At 40.0% G+C, this 21,940-nt stretch overlaps 1 protein-coding gene across 1 annotated transcript; it reads right to left on the reverse strand.

The window, feature by feature from the left end:
- Window positions 1-11,598: 11,598 nt before the first annotated feature.
- On the reverse strand, window positions 11,599-19,195 carry LOC148098863 (von Willebrand factor A domain-containing protein 7-like). Its single transcript, XM_087851442.1, has 13 exons — window positions 18,998-19,195; window positions 18,055-18,314; window positions 17,629-17,862; window positions 17,413-17,509; window positions 16,222-16,356; window positions 15,891-16,086; window positions 15,607-15,776; window positions 15,060-15,172; window positions 14,819-14,935; window positions 13,960-14,172; window positions 12,356-12,488; window positions 11,846-11,998; window positions 11,599-11,705 (listed from the first exon to the last, which is right to left on the reverse strand). The coding sequence occupies exons 2-13, from the start codon at window positions 18,286-18,288 to the stop codon at window positions 11,599-11,601; spliced, it is 1,902 nt and encodes a 633-aa protein (XP_087707568.1). The 5' UTR covers window positions 18,289-18,314; window positions 18,998-19,195.
- Window positions 19,196-21,940: the final 2,745 nt, after the last annotated feature.

Below are 21,940 nucleotides of genomic sequence, written 5' to 3' on the forward strand. Positions count from 1 at the left end.
GTGCACTGCTGTGACACCTGCATGGCACAGAAGAGCGCAACTCAACGCTCCCCTGCCCCCCTGCCCCCCTGCAGCAGTACTTGGTGGGGGCCCCGATGGAGCGAGTGGGAGTAGGGCCTTTCCCCATCATCGAGTTAGGGAACCAGTATGTGTTGGTGGCTATGGACTATTTCACGAAGGTGGGCCAGAGATGGACTACTATAGGAGGCTGAGGGAGCAGCTGCATGTGGTTAATGACTACACCCACCAGGCCCAGGCCAGCGCCGGAGTACGACAGAAAAGAGTGTACGACACCAGATAACAAGGGGCTGCTTTCGTGCCTGGCGACAAGGTTAGGGTGTACTGCCCTGTTCGTAAGAAACGAGTGTCCCCCAAGCTATGCAGTCACTGGCAGGGGCCGGCAGAGGTCGTGGAGCGGCTAACAGAAGTGGTGTACCCAATGTTCCCTCTAAGCTGCGCGCGTGCGCAATTGCGCACTGCTGGCACGGTCTCTGCACACAGAAAATCTGCGTTGCGCACAAAGAAAAATATAACCTGAATTGAAATTATAATTAAAACTTTAACAATTCTGTTTTGCAGTGTTAGTCAGTAAGTGACAGGCTGCTCCTGTATGGGATTAGAATGATGCCACCTTATCCCATAGTCCAGCCAATAATGCGATTCACATTCATGTATACGCAGCTAATCAACGTCGTTGACAGGCTATGACAGCGTCCTTATGTGCCGACACTGGTGTTTTAGCTAGCAAAGCGGCGTGGCTGATGTGGAATGAAGCCACGTTAATGACAACGTGTACAACCACTGGAGATGTGAGCAGGACAGACGGAACAACTGACAGAAAAAGTGTGGACTTTATACCAGTTTTAAAATTGTTGATAGGCCACGTAAAACCAGAGTTATGATAAAAATATGTAATGTTTGGTTTTCTTCCTGAATACTATCGTTGTTTATATTTACTGCGGGAAGAAACGGTAAAAACTGAGTTTTATAAGGAAAGCAAAACCAAAAAAAACCCCACCCTTTCCTATTGGTTGAAAAAAGTACCATGTCGACCAATCAAGAAATGATATGGCAAGTTGTTTAGGAAAGGGGGAAGTTTTAGGAGTGACGGCGGTGTTTTGAGATGTGAGAGATTTGCAACGTTTAGCGCAAATCGTGTGTTGTTAGTGTGTAGTGTAGTCAATAGTTTTGTTGTGTGCGTCAGAACAATGAGACGACTACTGAATGTTACAGGTGTTACAGGAGTGATACATCTCCTGTTGTCAGGCCTGCAGGTATCAGGCTGTTGTTCTCCTTTATCTCATAGTGGACAGAAATTATTTTTTGGAGTAGCACAAATAATCTGTGTGACATCAAATCTAAAGCAGAACAGCTGATTGTTCTGTAAATAGTTTTAAATGTTTATTTTAAATAAACGCCTTGGCTGCATTTGTCATTGTTCCTGTCATTGGTCATTGTTGTTCCTGTCTCTTCTCTCTGTCTGTATTTTGCAGACAGAGAGTTACAGGACTCTTTCCCAGACCACAGACTCATACTCATAATACAAGTCAGAGCTTTGTGTTGTCCTCGGGTCAAAAATGACCCGTAGGTGAATGGCAAACAAATATATAGAAATCCCAGGGACAACGCAAGGGTTAAAAAAAAAAGAAGAAAGTTTTGTTTTCAAAATTGGAGTTCAAGTTATTTTTACTTCCAATAGTGTTAACATACTACGCAGGTCATGAACAAGATTTATTTAAATTTTCATTGTAAGTGGGCTAAAGCAGTTAATCAAAAGTAACATAACATAAATGTAAATGCTGTAATTTGATTATTTTAATAAACCATGTAACTTGGATGGATTCGGTGCTGGCGTGACCACAGTGCACACGTCTGCTGTTGCTCACAGTGGTCCAAGGGATCGCTCAGGGAGTTTGTGTGTTCGCTCAGACACATGAAAAATTAGAGGGAACATTGGGTGTACCGGATCCGCATGCCGGGCCAGGGGCGCATGGTGGTGTTGCATCAGGACCGACTGTCACCGTACTGATCGCTCGCTCTAGCAGCCACCAGGGCAGGGGATGCTGGTGGCACCCCATGTTCGGATCTGAGTGACTCTCCCCCCGTCGGTCGAGATCAGCCTGTGCGCCAAAATGAAGACACCTGGACATTTGCAGGACTTTGTGTTGGGTAATAGGGTTGTCGGGGACGACTGACCCCTTAGGTGGGGGCTATGTAGCGGATCAGGGCTGTTTTGGGCTTTGACAGTTATGTTCTGTTGTTCCAGGCGGCAGCGTTATGTTGCCATGGTTACAGTGTGATGCGTTCTCTCTGTGTGACTGTGTGTTTTCTGGGTGGAGAGAGCACCTTTGTCGTTATTATGCTAAGCTACGCCGAGCAGTTGGACACTGTGTTCAGTGTTGAGAAAACAAACAACTGTGCTTCCTGGATATTCGGGGAAGCAAGACCAAACAACACCTCTGTCTCCTCCTTGTCTGAGCTCACCACAGTATGTTCTCAGTTAAGGCTTGAACTTTTAACTTCAGGATTGTGATAAGTACAGAATTGGCTTTAAATACTTATTAACTTGTTCACTACAGTTTAAGACACAGTTGTGCAAGACTGTGATGGCCATCGAAGAGAAGGATAACATGATGTTTTCTTGTTATTATTGATCCCTGAACAGCTTACCTTCTGCTAGTGGGCACAGCTTCCTCCAGCAGGTAATGCCACCCTCCTGGGTGAATTGCCCTATAGTTGTCTCCAGCAGGAACACGGGTACACCACAGGTTACCACAAATACCAGATATGGCACCAGGAATGCACCTGAATTAAAAACATACACAGCAAACATACCTGTTGCGCAGCTTCTGAGTAACAAGCTTACTCAATTACCGACGGACCAGGTATATACTTTTAAAACAAAACATATATCAGTTGTTTAAACATACTACCAGAATTAAGACGACATATTGGGAAGTTATCAAATGAAATTTTTACTAATTAATTATTTGATTGGTACGTTTACTACTACTGCTACAACTACTTTTTACTAGAACTTTACTTCATTTGTGAAAGTTGATTTCACAAGTAAAATTACATGAGTCAAATTTTTATAAACTAATGATATTTGTTTCCTCTTTTTTTATTATAATTATCCTGTTGCAAGTAATCAAGCTGAGGACTGGATACTATTGAATTCAATGGAGCAGAGTCTCCACTTTGAATGCTAGCATCAGATTTGAGGGAATCAACCTGCTGACAAATCCAAAATGCTTCAAACAGATAGAGAGCCTTGCTTGGCTTCACCTACAATTGTCATGTGAGCTACCTCAAGTGATAAAATTAACATTCCCTAGCATACCAATGGAGTTTGAAGTCACACTTTCAGTCTCATTTCAGTGACTGTGAACTAGTAATAATAGACCTTGAACAAGCAATTAATTTTGCTCCTGCTTTACCAATCAGTATAATCCTACAAGATTAATACACCTTTTGGTTAGTTAATGTAAAATAAATATATTAAATAATAATAATGGATTGCATTTATATAGCGCTTTTTCAAGGCACCCAAAGCGCTTTACAATTCCACTATTCATTCACACACTGCTGGAGGCAAGTTACAGTTTAGCCACAGCTGCCCTGGGGCAGACTGACAGAAGCGAGGCTGTCATATCGTGCCATCGGCCCTTCTGGCAAACACCAGTAAGCGGTAGGGTAAAGTGTCTTGCCCAAAGACACAACGACTAGGACAGAGAGCCCGGGGATCGAACCGGCGACCTTCTGGTTACAGATGCGTTTCCCAACCCCATTTGCTTACCCCCTCCATTTTTGTAACAGAGGTAGGGAAACCTCCACACGTTCCCCAGGCCGACAACATTTCCCGCCACAGCAAGGAGAAATTCCACCTTATTTCCCCAGTGTCCTCGCTCCTCCACCCCCGGCTGTGTGTCTCTCTGCATAGATTTTCTTTTCATCATTTCCAAAGGTTCAGGGTGCGGAAAATGATGGCACTGCGCTTGGTGCTCTAATCGTCACTGCCTTTATATTCTCTGCCAATTCTGTGTTGAGGAATGAGTTAATAAGTTTTCAGTAGAAACATTAACCCTTTAAAACCGGTCAGAGCGGGCATGCTCCGTTTTGCGCAACTACTTTTAAATCCTTGTAGAACTGCAACCACGTAAGCTAGCGCAATCATTTTTTTTTGCATATGAAAGTGGAGGAGTTGTACTTACATCTTATGCCATCAGCTTGTCCTAGGTCACGGTTTCCTTCCTATAGCTTTGCAAAAATGGCATAAAAAGCGCTTGCAGGAACACAAACATAATATTCCAGAAACACGCTTTGCCAATCCGATCAGCTGTTTATAACACTTCCTACGTTAGAATAGACGTCAGCGTGCACTATCGCATGTCCGCCATTATCTGCCCGAAAGCGGAAGTGACGTCATTTTCGCGGAAATGTAGTTTTTTACCATCAGGGCCTCATGAGCCTATACTGGTGTTTTTAAAAGTTATGTTTGACTTTATGACTTTCTGTGTCGTTTCTGGGATGCTTAGAACTAAAATTGCACAGCTGGAAAAAGTTTATTTTGATGCATATGCTGCTTTTTTGCAAATTTGCACTATAATATTTATTTTCGTTTTTCCTGCAGTATATAAAAATTGGTGTATTTCAAAAATAAAACTATGAAGACACTCAAAATAAATTTCCTGTGGTGGGAAACTATTTTGTGCAACTTTTTTGTATTTACAGTTTTGAGGGATAAGCCTCTTAAATTTCTCTAACTAGAAATATATGTTAAAAAAACAAAAACGATTTTCAATTTTTTTGTAGTTTATTGCACTTTCTAACAATTTATGTAATTTCTATTTACTTAATGCATACATATTATTAAAATTTGGGCTATAATGATTGTATTGATGTATATCAACTTGAAACGCTCCCAAAAATGGCACTACAACATGTAAAAATATAAGCTCTGGCGGACTTGGTTCTATGGTAGGTCTTAAAGGGTAATTAACTCCATTAGATTAACTGGGTGGAAAAAAAAATGTTTCAAGATTTTAAAGCTTTCACTTTTAACTTGTTGGGGTCTATGTTTTTCAAGATGCATCTCAGATATAGGAGGGGTTAAAATTTAGTTGTGCTGCATCACTATGTTACAACTGCCGTTCGTTAAGCTATACTTGCCAGTCTTTTGTGTTGGTCAAAGTAAAAGTTTGAAGGAAACCATCATGAGGAGATTGCGAGTAAAAATCTTGGGGTTGGAGCAAAAGAGGAGGTGCACTTAAAAGTGGGGTCTCCTGTCTCTAACTTGACTTTGGATTTGTGTTGGTGGTTGCAGTAGCTTCTGTTGGTTCTCTAAGGCTGGCCCAGAAGGTGGGGAGAGCCGAATTTCAAATGAATAGCTGAGTAACAGGATTTAGCAAGGGTCGTAGGAAAGTAGTTAAATATTTAATTTTAGTTTAACTATTTAAGTTAAAGTCCTACAGCTGAAGCACAAAGGAAGGTTTCTCAGTACATTTGTGTGATGTGTGATTTTTCAGTTAAATATAAACAAGGTGCATGACTCTGCATAATTCTTTGTTTCCAACTTTCTTACCTTTGCCAGATTGTATTTAAGGTCTAAAGACACTTAGAGTTTTCTATACTTTCTTTTTCTAGATAAATGGACGTCAGAGAAGAAAAGTGAAGACCCATCAGTCAATTATGGGATACTCTTTAAAATTACTCTGAATAGTGGTGTACATACACTGCTTCCTAAACTTGTCAGGTGTCTGTATGATATCATTGTAAAACAACATTTTAAAAATCTGTTAAGAAATGCTTTTCTCATATTTCCCATTAAATGATAATGGTTTGTGAACACACTACAGACTTATTTACCAATACTTTGTTTCTACTTTTTTCTTTTATTTAAGATTGAGAAATAAAAATTGCAAAGATGTGTACGTGAATAATAAGTGAGTATTAATCTGTGTTGCATTTTGCCTTTGTTTGTGTTGATACTGTAATATGTTCACTTTTTAGGAGCCAATGTATGGGCTGTGGGGCAGGGGCAGTGTTTTGGAAATGACAGTCTTCACTAGTGGGGATAGTTACAAAGCTTTCTTCGTTATGAATTAGCATACATGTTTTTATTGAACATCTGAAGAACTAGCAAAAAAAAACCCCAGAAACTCTTGGACATAAAGTCCGAGATAGAAACAACAAGGAGCAGGTGCATCTAGTACAAGTAGAGCTGCTGCAAAAACCCACAACAAATTCTGGATCCTTGGCTTTTAGTCAGCATTAGCAGCACATCCTGCGTCCGATGTGAAAGGACCTTTATGCTGCGCACTGTGACTCACAGCAATGGTCCTGGGTCAGCCCTGACTTTGTGTTAAACTAATCCTAAAGTAATAATGGTATTTCTAACCACTGATATACCACAACTTTATCCTTTCAACAGCTGCTGAAAGTTAGGGGACCTAGCTTCTATCGGATATTTATATAGAGATCCTCCAGCTTCAAACTGTATCACCCTTCAAGGACCTGCAGTTCAAAAAAGCGCCCCTCCGACAGCCAAACCCATCTGTTCTCTGATTGGATAGTTAAATTTGTGATTGACATGACATTGGCCAATCAGACCCAACTGTATATACAGTTGGGTTTTTGCACATAGAACTGGTATTGCACAGTGGTGGTCCATAGAGGAAGTGGGAAGGAAAAAAAAAGGGGGGGGGGCTGTGTTATCGGTGCATGTGTGAGTTCAGGATGGTTATGGCTGTTAAGGTGTGGACCCTCTCCACACACTCCCCGTTGATGTAAAGGGGGGCCAAGTCAGTGCTGTGTCTCCTGAAGTCAACAATGAGCTCTTTGGTTTTCTTAGTGTTCAGTGCCAGGTTGTTTTCTGAACACCAGGCTGCCAGCTTCAGAACTTCCTCTCTGTAGTCTGCCTCGTCTCCCTTTGAGATGAGTCCGACTACCGTGGTGTCATCAGCAAACTTGATTATGAGATTGTTGTTGTGGGTCAGACTGCAGTCGTGGGTGTAGAGAGAATACAGGAGGGGGCTCAGCACACAGCCCTGTGGGGAGCCGGTGCTCAGTGTGCGAGTGGAGGAGAGATGACGGCCGAGTTTTAGAGTCTGGGGCCGGTTTGTGAGAAAGTCCTTTATCCAGGCACATTCGGACGTAGCTCTGCCGCTGCTCTAGGTGACTCAGCACAGCGTGGAGGGCTGTGGCAATGGCGTCTTCTGTGGATCTGTTTGTGCGGTATGCAAATAGGGCTGGGTATCGTCACTGATTTCTAGAGTCGATTCAATTCCGATTCACAAGGTCCCGAATCGATTCGATCCACGATTCAATTTAATTCGATTTGATTCGATTCGATTCACTTCGATTTGAATCTGGGAAATTTTGACAGTCAGAAATATTATAATTCAGATCAGTACATTTACATATTTTTGTATCTATAAAAAGGAAGCTGACACACGCAAGACTTTATCAAAGGTGTAACCATCACAGCAGATGCCTTTGTGTCAAAGTAGCTGAGGATAAAACACAGAAAAACATGAAGGCGATTTTCCTGGCCTGGGATTTTATAAAAATATTCTGCAGTACATCAAAAACGAAAGAAAACCAATAATCAACACATGAACATTACCTCTGAATTAGGTTTTCTTTTCAGAAGTATATAAAATGAAAAAAAAAAACATCGGCCGACAGCGCTGTAAACAACGGTAGACTTGTGCGTAACAAGCAAGCGAATAATGCAGAAAACAGTACAGAGAGAGAGAGAGAGAGGGGGAGAGAGAGGGAGAGAGTGAGCGCGCGAGAGAGAGCTGTGCATTGTGGTCGAAGCAAAACAATAAAAGTAAGAGTGAATACATGAAGATGTTTATGTGATGCGTAGTTTGGATCTTCTTTTGCTGCTGGTTCAGTCAATATTGTTTGGAGAGACATCAAACTTACAGCTTTAGAATCAGCGCATAAAGGGCGTGAACACAAAGCGCGGACCCGCCGACAAAGAGCAAAGAGAAAGAAAAGCAAAGAGGCTCTATCTTGACAAATGGTTTTGAGTTAGCCCCGCCCCCTGAGTTTGATGGTTGAGGCTGACAGATGAAATTATTTCATGGTGAGACCTGAAGGAGTCAACTGTGCAATAATTAATTAAAATGTGAAATAAAGAAATAATTAATTAAATGTGTCAATAATTAATTAAAATGTGAAATAAAGAAATAATTAATTAAATGTGTCATTAATTAATTAAATGTGTCAATAATTAATTAATTATATGTGTCATAAATATTTATGTAATTAATTATTTTTATTAATTATTGCCAAATTTAATGAATTATTTAATGGTGTATTTAATTAATTCATTATGGCAGTCCTGGCGTTCCATACTGGTCACCCTGTATGTAGTTTCCTGCATTAGCAGCCTGAGATCTACTTTTGACTTTTTTATAACAAAGGAAATCTTTTAGCTGCTGTGCACCCTTACAAACCTGCACGGGAGGCGAAGGTGTGAGGATTGGAGGATTATAGATGAAGTAGAGATAAAGCCTACACCAGAATAAACCAATACATAGCATGTTGGATGACAACACTGGAAGTGCTCAGGAAGTAAAAAAAGGCATGGGGTTCAGACTCCAACTGACGAAGGAGCTCCGAGGACAACGTCTTTCCTTCGGGCACCTTGGCAGAGGAACCCCTCAGATGAAAACTGGCACAGGGGAAACAACCCAGAGCTTCCTCCCCAGCTCCTCCAGTTGCAACAGAGGAAGATTTTGTTGTCTGTCTTTGGCTTCACCAAAACTACCACAGCAATATCCCACATGCCAAAGCAACGGAGGAATGTGCTTCTTTTGACAGCAACACTCAAGGAACCAGCAGTCAGTGATGGGGAATAAAGGATGCGTGAAAGCAAGAAGCAATCCTGGACTGCAATAGGCACAAATATTGCTTGGATAACTTAGAGAGGGTGTTGGCACCTCGAGTTGTTGAAGGATAACTAACTGATGGCTCTTTTCTCCAATTTCCTGGATGTCTTGGGATACGATGCCTTTGTTCCGCCGGAAACAACTTCACTGAAGTGGGGGAGTCTTCTACAACCTACAAATGAAGAGTGATCCTGGGAGAGCTGGGACACATGCTGGTAACCTCAACAACTGCAAGACACCCTTGTCCCTGAAAACTATGAAGACACTCAAAATAAATTTCCTGTGGTGGGAAACTATTTTGTGCAACTTTTTTGTATTTACAGTTTTGAGGGATAAGCCTCTTAAATTTCTCTAACTAGAAATATATGTTAAAAAAACAAAAACGATTTTCAATTTTTTTGTAGTTTATTGCACTTTCTTGCAATTTATGTAATTTCTATTTACTTAATGCATACATATTATTAAAATTTGGGCTATAATGATTGTATTGATGTATATCAACTTGAAACGCTCCCAAAAATGGCACTACAACATGTAAAAATATAAGCTCTGGCGGACTTGGTTCTATGGTAGGTCTTAAAGGGTAATTAACTCCATTAGATTAACTGGGTGGAAAAAAAAATGTTTCAAGATTTTAAAGCTTTCACTTTTAACTTGTTGGGGTCTATGTTTTTCAAGATGCATCTCAGATATAGGAGGGGTTAAAATTTAGTTGTGCTGCATCACTATGTTACAACTGCCGTTCGTTAAGCTATACTTGCCAGTCTTTTGTGTTGGTCAAAGTAAAAGTTTGAAGGAAACCATCATGAGGAGATTGCGAGTAAAAATCTTGGGGTTGGAGCAAAAGAGGAGGTGCACTTAAAAGTGGGGTCTCCTGTCTCTAACTTGACTTTGGATTTGTGTTGGTGGTTGCAGTAGCTTCTGTTGGTTCTCTAAGGCTGGCCCAGAAGGTGGGGAGAGCCGAATTTCAAATGAATAGCTGAGTAACAGGATTTAGCAAGGGTCGTAGGAAAGTAGTTAAATATTTAATTTTAGTTTAACTATTTAAGTTAAAGTCCTACAGCTGAAGCACAAAGGAAGGTTTCTCAGTACATTTGAGTGATGTGTGTTTTTTCAGTTAAATATAAACAAGGTTGCATGACTCTGCATAATTAAATTGCCTTTCTGGCCACTAACACACCATTTGTGATTTTCTTTTTGGCCATTCCTCCCCCCCCCCCCAAAAGAAAAAATAAATAAATAAATAAATAAAGTAAAAATAAATCATTGTTACAGTTACTGTTACTGACCTGCGATGATAAAAAATATTAGGTTTCACCATTCATATGCTAAGAAATGTGAACTTTATTACTATTTTCCCCCAAAAGCGTAGCAATAATACATAATCTGACTGGTATTCAAAGGGTATAATATCTGAATTTGAATTATATTTTGGTTTTCATGACAAGGAGCGGTGCTAATTTAAAAAATCAAGTCAATGAAAGTAGAAAAATGTTTTAATATATATTAATTTTATAGTATTTTGTAAATGTAAACAGGGAGTGGCCATTTTTGGCCACGAACAAGCTGAGAGGGAGTTTTTTTGTTTTTCTGTCACTGCGCAAAAAAACAAAGATGCATAAAACTCATTGATACTTTTAATTAACTAATCTGGTCTCTGGCTGGGACACTCCAGGATTTAACAAAGGAGTGGTCTTAGAGAGTCTTTATATGGTCTTCATATGGCCAACAGCAAGAAGCTACCACCAGCATGCTTCACTGTAGGGATGGTATCGGTCAGGTAATATGCAGTGATGAGAAAAGTTAGAGGAATGGCTCCTGTCTGGTCATGTTACCATACAGGCTTGATTGGTGGATTGCTTCAGAAATGGTTGTCCTTCTAGAACGTCCTCATCTCTCCACAGAGCAATGCTGAAGCTCTGTCAGAGTAACTGTTGGGTTTTGATCACTCCCCTGACTAAGGCCCTTGTACCCTAATCACTCTGGTTGGGCAGGCAGACAGCTCTAGGAAGAGGCCTGGTTGTTCAAAACTGCTACCATTTACGGATGATGGAGCACACTGTGCTCACTGGAAACTTCAATGCTGTAGAGGTTTTTCTGTAACCTTTTCCCAGATCTGTGCCTCAGAGGTCTTGGACTTCATGGCTTGGTTTGTGCTCTGACATACAGTGTCAACTATGAGACCATATGTATATGTATATATATATATATATATATATATATATATATATGTAAGAAAAATTGAAAAATAGATGTACATAACAGAGTAACGGAGATGAACTATAGTAAACTTGGAGTAGAAGGCAGCCTCTGTCCTCTTCAGCATTATTGCTAATGATTACCTGTATCTGAATGTGAGTGGGCTCCACCATCTCTGTGGAAACCCTCTCCAGTTTGTTTCCTCTGCTGTCCTCGCCTGAAAGTCTAATGCAGAAGGGAACTCTGGGAAAAGGGTCCACCAAGCCCACCAGCTCCTCCAAGGAATAGATAGAGGAAGAGGAGGAGTTGAGCTTCACCTGCTGAAGACTTTCTCCTTCAGCCCCCAGCAGTGTTGCGTGACTAAAAGATGCCTCTTCATCTGAACCCAGGCCTGTAACAGAAACCACTAGAAAGGCAGGAACACCTGAAAATTAGAAAGATATATTCTTAAACATATTGTTTACTTACAAATCCTCATTATCGTGTAAATTTATCAAAATCCCTCACCTGCTGTAGGATTACCATCAACTCTGGCCAGACCCGGGTGTGTCTCATTGGTTATAATTGCAAAATAATACAGGAAGTCTACACCGCTGTCACCTGGTGGTGTAGATCAAAAGACAAATCAATTTAAAAAAATGTTTTAAAAAAAATCTCATACCACAGTAAAGCTGCATTTGAATTGAAAATGAATATCTGCCAGGTGATCTGCTTGATGTACTCGATATTATTTCTTTTACCTATAACATTGAACGTAAGATGTCCATCGCTCTTGGCTTGCAGTTTCCACTGGCCAGGCTGTAAAGGAGGAAACAGGTTGACACGGTACAGTCCCTGAAATTGCTGTAGCACTGCTAGGGGACCTTCTTCATTCAACAGTGACTGACTCTGGTCTGAGAAGAGAAGCATAAACAGCTGAGCTTATTTTACCTTCAAATTACAAATAAAAAAAAGTTAAAGAATGATCTTTGCAAGGTAACACTTTAAAGTATGTGTGATAAAGGGCGTAATTCCCCTGTAACTAAACTGAATTTCAGTGTAGTGTAAATACCTTTCAATATTTACATGTAAATATAATTATATTGCTATTTAAAAGAAAATATGCTGAAATTCAATTTAATTACAGGGAAATTGCACCCTGTACATGATATTTCAAGCAATTCCAAAGTACAGTTCAAAGTGCAGTGTCGTGATGGGAAAAAAAGCTAACCCTGACTTCATAGCTAATGTTAATATGATGTGAGAATTACCTGATGGACTGGTAAGGATACACTTCGTCATAGTGCCAGAGACATGTAGGGTGACATTTTTTACCGAGCTGTCAACTCTAAATGTATGAACGGACATCAGGTCTTTGTGACTTTCCACATGGAGGAGGGTCACCTGAGGTAGGAGAAGAAAAATAAGTTGTGATAGGTAATGAAGGTAATGAAGAGCAGTGTTGGGAAGGTTACTTTTAAAATGTATTCCATTACACAATACATGCCCCAAAATGTATTCTGTAACGTATTCCGTTACGTTACTCAATGAGAGTAACGTATTCTTTGGATTACTTAATATATTATCATGCTGTTTACAACTACGTGAATGTACTATTGTTGTGATTTATTACTGTTACTGAAGGTCCGCGGCTCCGAACCGTAGTAAAGGGACCTCTGGCTAAAACGGTGGGTTCTGTGTCGGGCTCGTAGCTGAAAAATAGCTTTACTTTGTTGTCTGGGTCAACTTTGCTTGCGAGAGACAAAGAGACGCGTTGAACGGCTGCTCCAAAGGAACTTATTGTTTTTGGAGGAAAACACGAACACGGTGTACAGCCGAGTCTTAATAGCTTACTTACAACTGGGCTCGTCAGGCACTCTTCTTGGCTGCAGTGGTTATTATTATATTTATATGCTTCCAGCTCCCGTTTTTGCTCGATGACAGCTCGTACTTTTCCTTTTTCTCCCATCGCTCACAGACACATAACGTGTATGGCAGTCCATTCTTCCTGCAGCACGGGCTACACTGCCTATGATGCTACATTCTTTAGAGCTATACCTGTAGCATTCTGCCTATTAGCTTAGCACAACAACAACAACAAAAAGCCGCTCTCTCACCCAGGAAACACGCAGAGAGAGAGCGTCACCCTGTAACCATGGCAACCGTAACGCTGCCGCCTGGAACAACAGAACGTAGCTGTCAAACAAAACCCAAACAGTCCTGACCCGCCACAATATGAAACAGGAAAGTACCACCGTGTAATCCATTTATTTCAACAAAGTAACTGTATTCTAAATACCACCTTTTTAAACGGTAACTGTAACGGAATACAGTTACTCATATTTTGTATTTTAAATACGTAACGGCGGTACATGTATTCCTTACTCCCCAACACTGATGAAGAGTAATTATAAGTGATATCATTATGAAATTAAAGGTATAAAAGAGAAATTAGTCGGCTTGCTGGAAAAGAAACTAATAAAAAAAATTAGAAATACATTTTGTGATATAACTTTTTATAAAATCTGACACATTTCTGCTCAGCAAAAAGTTGCAGCTAAGATGGACTACTTGATTAAAAAAGATTTACATGTGCTAACTGTCATGTAGAAAATGAAATTATATTGTTTTTTCAATGCTTTATAAGTTGCCATGTTTGTCTGTGAAAATTAGAGCATTAGGTCAACGGAAAATTTCATATTTAATTGAAATTTTCTAATATTAAATGGTTGATGAATTATGAAGGTGGGAAATTAAGACTGCTAGAATGAGGGAAGTTAACACCTACTGTGAGCTAATGTACTACTTCAGTTCCTTAAATAACTTGTTAAATTTGTTTGGAGTGAATTTCCAGTAAATAATCTTATTTTGGCACCTTGTCAGCTGCTGTGTTGTCCTCCACTATTGTGGAGACCCTGTGTATGTCAGAGTTGGTGGTGAATATTGTTAGTCCTCCTGACAGGGAGGACAGTGAAGAGTAGAGATTAAAACGATCAGGGGATAAAGGTTCTCTTCTCCTCTTCCTCCTCATTAACCTGCCTCGGCTCTCTTTGGTGTAGTTGGGATCTTCAGTAAGGAGAAAAGTCACCTGTAGGGAAAATCAGCATGAGCTGTAAGTACACTGACATACATGTAGCTTTACTGCAGTCCCCCTGTCCAAAGTAATTTCACAGTGAGCAAGAGAAGGCAAACAAGGGGGTTCTTTCAGTCTTTCAATCTGGCTGCATGTTATTTTTGCTCCTTATTAGTATAACTGCTGGATGAATTATTTTCTTTGTTAACAAAACTGTCCTTTGGTTAAAAGGTCTCATGATACAATAGCACCACTGTGTGGCCAGTGACAAAAACCACAATTCCATTAAACTTTTCATTTTCAACTAGTGTAGCTGCTGCCACCTGCCGGCCACATGAGGCAGGTAATCTCCACCAGCTTTCAGCAGGCACAGTTTCTCCAGGAAATTCTTATTTCCTTTAAAACCCATCTAAAAATGTAATTCACGCAGTGCTTTCTTTATAAATATACATACAAACAGAAGCTGCATAACCAGTAGCAATCACATCAGATGAAGGCTTTTATTTTAAATTTTTGAAAATCTGAGAACAGGTTATTAAACAGCAGGTCTCGATTGGTGTTTGTCTTCGCTGTCAACCTTAAAGCAGCTCTGACTTTTGCTAAACACAATTCTATGTGACAGATGAAAAAAAAAAAGACTTCCCTTCAAAGGTGCATATACCTTGCTCTGTTTCTCGAGGGAGAGGGCCTTCACCACACCAAATAAATGGGCGTCTTTAGGGGAAGCGTCAGTGAACACGAAGATCTCAGACAGAGGTGGACTGTGAGTGAGTGCCAGCTAATAACAAGAAGAGAGCAAGTTAGTGGTGACATGTCCAATCTATACAACTGTATACACGCAAACATGCACTCACACCCACAACATCACTTATTCTCTCTGAGTGTTTAGCGTCTAAATGTACCTGAATTGCAGAGAGGCACATCTCTGGTTCATCTCCGCCTCCAAGAGCCATCAGCCCCTCCATGTGCTGCATGAACTGGCCTGGATCATCAGTCTCATATACCGGTCCTACTCCTGCACAGTACAGTAAATATAAATGCTTACAGACTGTGATGAGGAACAGCTTGTTTGCAGTCTTTATAGACCCTTATTGTCTATTTAAAAAATATTAACAGTACCATAAGACGGAATCTTTAAGCTATCAAGAGGCTCTTTCTATAAGTTATTATATTAATATATTATTTCTCATTTCATTGGTTTCATGGAAGTCACAGAAGTTAATACAGTCATTCTTTGAACTGAGGGAAACAGATGGCACAAATCTAGAGGCTCACTGTTGATAGAACATACAGTAGGCATGAAACATATATAATCAGAACTATACCCTCTACAGAAGCATATAAAGGTATGTATATAATGGTAAACACAATCACACATTAACAGGGGGCAAAAGCCTCTACAGGTTTATCTGTTTTGACCTGCAGGCGCTTTTTACCACCAGCTATCACCTGGATCGTGGAAGGGGACGAGCACAAAGGTGCCGAGTTGCCCTGGGCTGTTGGCTCGGCTCTGTATGATGGATTGAGCCCGAAGACGAGCAGCGTGGATCTCCTCAAACATGCTGCCTGTGGTGTCCATGACAAAAACCAGTGCAGGAACTTGCTTTACACTAAAGAGTCTTCAAAGAGAGTTCAGCAGCAATTAAAGACAGTCATTTCATGCAGCACAGGCATCACCTGAATCATGTAACAAGTCTACATTTCAGGGAGCTTTAACAGTGGTTTAAACTTACTTGAGAAAGTTTCTGTGGCCCACAGAGTCTCTGAGGTCTCTCAGCACAGTCAGGGTGGCCTCAGTAGCCAAAGTGGCAGCTTTGAGATGGAGGTAATGATGAGGGGAGAAGAGAGGTGAGGTGCTGTCCTTGTTGATGCCCCCTTTGGCACCCAAGAAGCGGCTGCTGTCTAGAATACCTCCATGACTGCATTTGCCTAGAAAAAAAAACCCATCTTTACAGCTTTGTAGATGAAAACGTAGTTGAAAAAGTCTTTAAAATATTCTAAAAACCAAATGTGTTTATTTATTGTGTTTATGTAACACTTTGCCTGCAGGTGGCCGAGGTTTACCCTGAGGTTTTGGAGGAAATGTACTGAAATATCCAGTGGTGAGCAGCTGAGAGTTTCCCTGTGTGGTTTTCAGTCTTGGCAGAAGGTTGTTTCGACAGGTGGTACTGAGGCACTCCAAACAGGTAGGTGTGTCTTCTGAAAGCAGAAATGATGAAGGCTTTAGTTTTTACATTTAAACTTTTTTTTTTGTAATGTAATAATGAATATATTAGATTGACATAAGTACAGCCAGGTTTCCAAAACATTGGGAGTCTGTGTTAAATGCATGACCAATAGAAATGATAGCTGATTTCCACTGAACCATTTAAAGCCACATTTGAAAGAATGTTGAACATTAGTTTGGCTGGTCAAGTTAATTAGTAAAGATGGGGAGTGCTTTACGAGACTTGGTGGGTCAATAGTTAAAGGACGTGGATAATTATATGTGTATGTGTATATTTGTGTATATACATATACACACTGAGTGACACATTGAGTTTTGAAAAAAACCAACACATTATATAAATATTATATTCTTTTAAATGAAACATTATGCACCCTGCCTTCCTGGGTGCTCCAGCTACTACTTTATTTTTTACATCACTTCCATTTTCCTGCTAAACTAAACACTGACATAATTGTTCTGATCGAATCGTTTTCTTTATTTTGTTGAGTCAGTCAGCCTCTGTTCTGCCTAGTTTAAATCTCAGCACTCAGTCATTTTGCCTTTCAGATTCTCATTCATGAAACCCACTTCCTTTTCATCTCTGCCTCCCTCTTGTCACTAATAGCCCCACCCAGGCCTCCGTCTTCATCTTCACTCTCATTGTCCTAATTTCTATCATTGCTGGGACTCCATTCTGCTACAAGTCTGATTACAAAATAACATATTAATCGAACTGTTAAATAATAACTGAATGATCTCTACTTGATGAAATAAATACTATACAGTAGCATATTAAAACAGATTAGACCACAATAGAATGACATCTGAAGAAGCAGCAAAATCAGTAGAAGGAAAACTGTGGAAGAGCTGTAACTTTAACACGTGAAGCTATGCAGTATGATAAAATGATGCAAAATGAAAAAATTCTGTAAAGCTGGTACCTCAGTAACTAGTCTTTTCAAGAAGACCTCTACAATAATGTGTAGATACAACTAATTTTGTTTTTTGTGATTAAATGGGACTATAATGTCACATTCATGAATCACCTTTAGCTACAGGCACGGCAGGCTCCTCTGGCTGAAGCAGATGGAGGTAAATAGAACGCTGGCCCATCTCCACCCAGTTACTGTGGCTGTAGAAGTCCTGACATAGCAGATGTTCAAAACAAAAACATAGCCAAAACATTTCACTTCATGAAATATCTCTAAGGTTAAGCTAACCCTCCCCCTATTATTAAAATTCAGTTCTGTGTGGCAGATTACCTGCAGTGAATGAAATAGCTGACCCAGGCTATGACGCGCACTTTGGTACTCTTTGGCCCGCACTGAGAGCACAATGTGGGTCCAGAACCATCGTAACATGACCGTGGCACTTTCAATATGCTCTGAATCAAAGTGGTAAACTGGGTCAGACCTTGTGGAGCTCCGGAAGTCCATGGCTGCATTGGATTTCACCACTTCTCCCACAGCTCTCCAAAATCCACGTCCCAGTCTGATCTGCAATTGTTAGACCAGGACTTTTATCATTATTTGAAAGAAATTCAATACGTCTGTGTTCAAATATCACCATAGGGAGAAAGAGCGATTCAGTTAAATTTGCAAAATTACTTAAAGTGGTAATTCAAACACTTTATGAACCACTGATGCTGCCTTACTCAGTAATTCTCCTGACTGCAAACATGACCTCACCTCCTCTTTATCATGGTTTCCATGGTGTTTTTTTAGTCCCCTCAGAGTCTCCAGGGTTACATTTAGAATGGCCCGCTCTGTAATGTACTGGTGAGTGTGTGAGTCCCAGGACAGAGTCAGCACTCTAGACCAAATGTCAGGGAGGAAACCCTCACACGGTGAAGCCAGGAGAAGAAGGTAAGGGAGGGTAAACAGGTGCACCTGCCTCCCCCAGATGCCTCTGTGCTGTGACATTGTGCTCTGAGCAGGTCACGTCCTACCTGCATGAAATAAAAACTAAATGTCATTTGCTTGATATCAGTCTTGCTAAGACTCATTATTTTGTCTTTTAATTGAAAGGATTTGAACTGACCTGACTTCTATTGTTCAGTAAAGTTTTGTGCTAATTTGATCAAGCTGTGCCACTCAACCATGCGTACTATTCTGTCATCACCCGGTCCTTACCACCACCCCGACAGCTCCTCTCAGATTTTTCTCAGCCTTGCCTGTACAGAGCCTCCTATTGTTCTTTTTCATCTTAATTCAGATACATTCTTTGGGATTGTTCTCACAGTCTGTGCTTTCACGAGGAGAGAGTGCAACAAAGCACAAGGCCTATAAAAACAACCTGTTCCTTTTACTATGTCACAGTCCCAATTAAAACTCTCCAGGATTGATTCAAAGACAGTCATTCACTTTAACATTTCACAAAGCAAAAACTTTGGTAGTGTTGGTCAGTTTAAGCAATCACTTGCCATTTACCAACACAACTAATCTATTTTTTAACACTTTAGCCTAATACGTTAACTGACTCCAGTGCAAAAATGAGCACTAGATGAGCATGAATTATGAATTATTTTATGCCATAATGGTTATTTTTATTAGCTTCCAAATTAGCAGACAAATGCAAATATTTCTTTAGAGCTGTAGTCAGACACAAAGAACTTGGTAAAAACAGTCTCACCTCAGTTCATCCTGTATGTCTAGCTCTGTAGATCTGTTTGATCACGTAGCACCGCATCAAGAGTATCAAGAAACGCCACAACACATGCTTGTCAGTGGTTAAGCAAATCACAACATTTCCATCTTTGAAACAAAATAGCAAAGTCTTCACATTTGTGCGTCCTTGAGCTCTTGTCTCTTATTTGCTCCTCATGGATATAGAAACCCTCCCACCCCCCACAAAAAAAAAAAAAAACAGGACCTGAATGTTAGAGGCACTTTCTTCAGATGAGAGTTTAGGTGATACTGCACAGTCTTGGGTGTGCCTCTTAGCTTTAGGGGTGCACTGTGGGGCAAAAGATATCTCGTCATAGCTCCCCATTGCCCCTCCTTATCTCCCCATTAAAGCACGGTGCATTGATTCACCACAATAGGGCTGAATATATTACCAGTCAGGGTGTTCAACTAAGGCCTACCCCAACCCCCTCTTTGCAATGTATCACACTCTGTGTTCCTCACAAAACCAAAAAAAGCACTTTGCAAAGGCGTTGCAAAGAGGGGAATCAGTTGCTAGACAACTCCAAAGAGGGTGTTGACCTTGCAGGACTGAAATGTGGTTAAGGTTATAAAGAATACAGAATGTCTCTGCTTTGTGTTTTTGTTGTTGTTTTCTTATGCTGTTTTGTTTTCCCTTTTTTCACATTTTAATTATTAAAATTAATTATTACAATTGAAAGTGAAACACAAGATTCAACGGTTGTTTTGTTGCTGTGTCTCACTCTCCTGCCCTGACAAACCAAAACACACCCAAGAGGAAATTCTAATGTGTTATAGAAAGTGATCAGTGGGAGACTTTGCTATGGAGTTGCAGTTCTAATGAAGGACAAGTGCATTGTACATGGTTCCATGCAGGCACTCATAGCAAGAAAGAGGCTAAACAATTCTGCTAACTTTTGCAATTTACCAGAAGAGTGCTGAGGTTGTTGAGGGTAAGGTTACTGTTTCCTGTTTACCTGCAGTAACGTAAGCTAGTTCACCACATTGACATTTCTGTCTGTCACCTAAACCAAGTAAGTGTTACAAAAGCTTCTTTCTATACTGAACAGTACAGTTTGTGTCTTATTATTTTTATAATTCATGTAACTGGAGAGTCCTCTTCACAGACAAAGTTTAATATTGGAGTTCTACAGGGTTCAGTACCAGGACCAGTTCTGTTTACATTATACATGCTTCCTTAGGCAGTATCATCAGAAGGCATAGCATACATTTTCATTGCATTGCCAACTTTATCTATCCATTAAGCCAGATTACACACACCAATTAGTTAAACTGCAGGAATGTCTTAAAGACATTTTTCAAATGACCTTGGCCTTCAGTAACACTGTGAGGAATCTTGGAGTCATTCTTCACAAGGATATGTCCTTCAATACACATATTAAACAAATGTCTAGGACTGCTTTCTTCCATTTGTGCATTATATCCCAAATTAGAAACATCTTATCTCAGAACTAGTTCATGCTAGTTCTAGTTTATGTATTACTTCTAAACTGGACTACTGTAATTCATTATCGTCAGGATGTCCTAAAAACTCCCTGAAAAGCCTTCGGTTAATCCAAAATGCTGCAGCAAGAGTACTGACAGGGACTAGAAAGAGAGAGCATATTTCTCCTATACTGACTTCCCTTCATTGGCTCCCTGTTAAATGCAGAATTCAAAATCCTGCTCCTCACATACAAGGTCTTGAATAATCAGGCCTCATCTTGTCTTAATGACCTTATAGTATCATATCACCCGATTAGAGCACTTTGCTCTCAGACCGCGGCTTACTTGTGGTTCCCAAAGTATATGAAAGCAGAATAGGAGGCAAAGTCTTCTGTGGAACCAGGTTCCAGTTTGGATTCAGGAGATAGACATTATTTAGTCAAATTTGTGAAAAATCAAAGACTTTCAGAATTGTTCTGAATCCTTCTTTAGCTTAATTCTAATTGTTTTACTTGTATGTATCTTTCTTTTGGCAGCAATTGAAAAATAAACCCAGTGCTTTGGATGAAATGAGCTCCATTCCTTTAATTATTGACTTTGCATGTTTTCTGTTCATAGTGTTGTGCAAACTATGTAACATTTTTATGAACACTCTCATCTAAATTTAAGAACTGACTACTTAAAGAAAAAGTTCATATCTCTAACCTAAAGTTAGAGATATGAACTTTACTCTTAGGTCTTGGTATGCTGATTTCAAGAAAATGAACGATAGCTGTCTACTTTTTTTCAATAATACTTACATATATTACAACAAACTTGCAATGTCAGCATAGATTTAATATCTACAGCATCTACCTATACACTCCACTTCAGTACACTTCAGAACTTCTTTCAGTAACTACGACCTGTGCTATTGATATGGCTTAAGCCAATCACCTTGGACTTGTGAATGGTTGTATTCACAAGATACAAGTGAACAAAACAAAATAAATTCTATCGTAGAAACTGAGATCCCTACCTCTGAGCATAAAAAGAAGGTTTCTGGAGAGCTTAAACTCCTACATCCTGAGAGATTTGCCTGGGGTGCAAAACTACATTTATAACATTGTGGTCTATGGAGACTCCAAGAATGCCCATGATCCACACATGTAGGCAGACCTCAAACGCCTCCAGATAAATGCAACAAAAAAAAGTTTGTTCAGCCAGCCCAGCATTCCATTTCTGATAGATGTGATTTCCAGAGATGGCCTGTGCTCTAAGTTTTTGCCTGACTATACAACAGTGATGAGGCATTCTGGGAAGTAATACACAGACTGAAATGCAGTGGAATTTGATGGCAGAAGAAAGCTTCAGGGAGACTAAAACCTATCACAAGTATATATATAATATAGAAATAGAACACATAAAATACAAAAAGTACAAATAAATAAATGAAGACAGAAAAGGAGAGAAAATATTGACGTGTGAAACAGAGATGTGTGCA

The sequence above is a fragment of the Neolamprologus brichardi genome, chromosome 14 (assembly GCF_056152115.1).
Source record: "Neolamprologus brichardi isolate AB-2024 chromosome 14, ASM5615211v1, whole genome shotgun sequence".
Lineage (NCBI taxonomy): Eukaryota > Metazoa > Chordata > Actinopteri > Cichliformes > Cichlidae > Neolamprologus > Neolamprologus brichardi.